This window comes from Penaeus vannamei, chromosome 10, assembly GCF_042767895.1.
Source record: "Penaeus vannamei isolate JL-2024 chromosome 10, ASM4276789v1, whole genome shotgun sequence".
NCBI classification, from domain to species: domain Eukaryota; kingdom Metazoa; phylum Arthropoda; class Malacostraca; order Decapoda; family Penaeidae; genus Penaeus; species Penaeus vannamei.
This window is the reverse complement of record NC_091558.1, coordinates 41,299,692-41,302,191: the sequence shown is the minus strand read 5'-3', so window position 1 is coordinate 41,302,191 and position 2,500 is coordinate 41,299,692. Positions and strand designations below refer to the sequence as shown.

Below are 2,500 nucleotides of genomic sequence, written 5' to 3'. Positions count from 1 at the left end.
CTCTCTCTCTCTCTCTCTCTCTCTCTCTCTCTCTCTCTCTCTCTTCTTTCTCTCTCTCTGTTCTCTCTCTCTCTCTTTTCTCTCTCTCTTTCTCTGTATCGATGTGAGAGAGAGAGAGAGAGAGAGAGAGAGAGAGAGAGAGAGAGAGAGAGAGAGAGAGAGAGAGAGAGAGAGAGAGAGAGAGAGAGAGAGAGAGAGAGAGAGAGAGAGAGAGAGAGAGAGGAGAGAAAGTGCATATAGAGACACGCAGACAGATCGGCAGACACACAGACAACCCGAAAGATCGGCAAACAGAAAGTCAGACAGACAGACTAGCCAAATCTTACAGGAAGATGATTGAGAAAATAAACAGATAAACGAAAAAGGAAAGAGACAAAGAAGAAGAAGAAGAAGAAGAAGAAGAGAGATACGCTTCGCCTTCCCGCCAAAAGTTACAGGAAGATGATTGTCTTCAGAGCGGGTTCTCAGGCTGGTGGGGGTGGGGGTGGGGGGCAGGAGGCGGCGTAGAGGAGGGGAGAGTGTTGTGTGAATGGTTTTAGGAAGAAGGAGAGGGAGAGGAAGGGAGAGTCTTGTTGAGAGGGAGAGGCAGAGAGTAAAAGGGAGGGGAAGAGAGGGGAGATTGGAAGGGGGAAGAGGGAGGGAGAGTCTTGTTGAGAGAGAGAAGAAGGGAGAGTCCTGTTGAGAGGGAGAGGAAGGGAGGCTTGTTGAGAGGGAGAGAAAGAGGGAGAAGTAGAGAGTAAAAGGAAGTGGGCGAGAGGGTGAGTAATTGGAAGAGGGAAGAGGGAGGGTAAAAGGAAAGGGGAGAAAGGAGGGAGAATTAGAGGGAGTGGGAGAGAGAGAGAGAGAGAGAGAGAGAGAGAGAGAGAGAGAGAGGGAGTGGGAGAGAGAGACAGACAGACAGACAGACAGACAGACAGACAGACAGACAGATCGAGCGTAATAGCTAAAAGAAAAAAAATCCATTAGTGCGTGGACTGTCTTCGATCGTCGCAGTCAGTGCGTAAATACTTCCTCCTCTTCCTTTTCCTTTTCCTCCTTCTTCATTTCTTCCTCCTTTTATTTTCTTACTTCCCCCAAAAAATATTTCCTCTCGAGAATCTGCAAATGCTCCGCAGCCCCCCCCCTCCCCCACCACCATCACCACCACCCCCACCAACCACCTCCACCACCACCACCACCCCCATCCCCTCCACCATCACCACCCCCTCCCCCACCCCCCTCCCCCTCCACCTCCTCCCCCTCCACCACCACCACCTCCCCCACCACCACCACCTCCCCCTCCCGCCACCACCACCCCCTCCCTCACCACCTCCACCACCCCCACCACCACCAACCACCACACCCTCCACCAGCCCAACCCCCACCACCACCCCTCCCCCCTCCACCTCCACCACCACCACACCCTCCCCACAACCTCATCCCAACCACAACCACCCTCCTCCCACCACCACCAACCTCCCCACCAACCCTCCCCCACCATCACCTCCACCACCCCCACCTCCACACCCCTCCCCCCACCATCCACCCCCTCCCCCACCACCACCAACCACCACCACCACCCCCACCACCCCCCTCCCCCACCATCACCACCCCCTCCCCCTCCCCACCACCTCCACCACCACCCCCTCCCCCACCACCACCAACCCCTCCCCACCACCCCCACCCCCACCTGACCCTCAACCCGCGTCTCTGTCGTCTAGGATGAGGCTGGGGGAACGGTTTTAGCATCCAATGCACGTGAATCACACTCTCGGGCATGCTGGCTCTGACCATCGTCCCTCCCCCCCCTTCTCTCGGTTCACCCCTCCCTCCCTCCTTCTCTCCTTCCCTCCTTCCTCTCTCCCTCTCTCCTTTCCTCCTTCCCTTCTTCCTCTTACCCTGTCACCCCCTCTCCCTCCCTCTTTCCTTTCCTTCCTCTTTCCTTTCCTTCCTTCCTTCCTTCCTCTCTCTGACCCTTCCTCCTTCCTTCCTTCCTTCCTCCTTCCTCTCACCCCTCCCTCCCTCCATCCATCCTAAATCCCTCCCCCTTCCCTCCCTCTCTTCCTACCCCGTACCATTCTTCCCTCCTCCCTCCACTCCTCCTCTTCCTCCTCCTTCCTCCTCTTCCTCTTCCTCTTCCCCCTCTCCTTTGCTTGCCCACTCCCCCCCGTGGTACGTAACATGACTGCAGACATTCCAGTCCAGAGCTCGGGGCGTTGTGTTGGCCTTGACTGTGTTTCAGACTCAACACGCCCCCCCCCTCCCCTCCCTCTCCCCCTCCCTCTGTCCCTCTCCCCTCTCCGTCCCTCTCCCCCTTCCCTCTGTCCCTCCTGGCCTGCCTCCCCCCCCCCCCATCTCTCTCCTCTTCCCTCTATCCCTCCTGGCTTGCCCCCCCGCCCCTCTCCTCCTGTCCCTCCTGCCTCCCCCCCCACCTCTCTCCACTTCCCTCTATCCCTCCCTCTGTCCCTACTGCCTGCCTCCCCCCACCTCTCTCCACTTCCCTCTGTCCCTATTGGCTTGC

General features: G+C 57.8%; 1 protein-coding gene and 1 long non-coding RNA gene across 2 annotated transcripts in view; one reads left to right on the top strand and one right to left on the bottom strand.

The window, feature by feature from the left end:
• LOC138862831 (uncharacterized) overlaps positions 1-2,500 on the top strand; it is a 52,805-nt gene that overhangs the window by 32,678 nt on the left and 17,627 nt on the right. The window lies entirely within an intron of this gene.
• LOC138863064 (uncharacterized) overlaps positions 1,211-2,500 on the bottom strand; it is a gene marked incomplete at its 3' end in the record, with an annotated part of 4,981 nt that continues 3,691 nt past the window's right edge. Inside the window, exons 3-4 of the mRNA XM_070126795.1 lie at positions 1,368-1,401; positions 1,211-1,278 (exon numbers count right to left, since the gene is read on the bottom strand). Of these exons, the coding sequence (XP_069982896.1) occupies positions 1,211-1,278; positions 1,368-1,401 (102 nt within the window). The remainder of the gene's footprint in view (positions 1,279-1,367; positions 1,402-2,500) is intronic.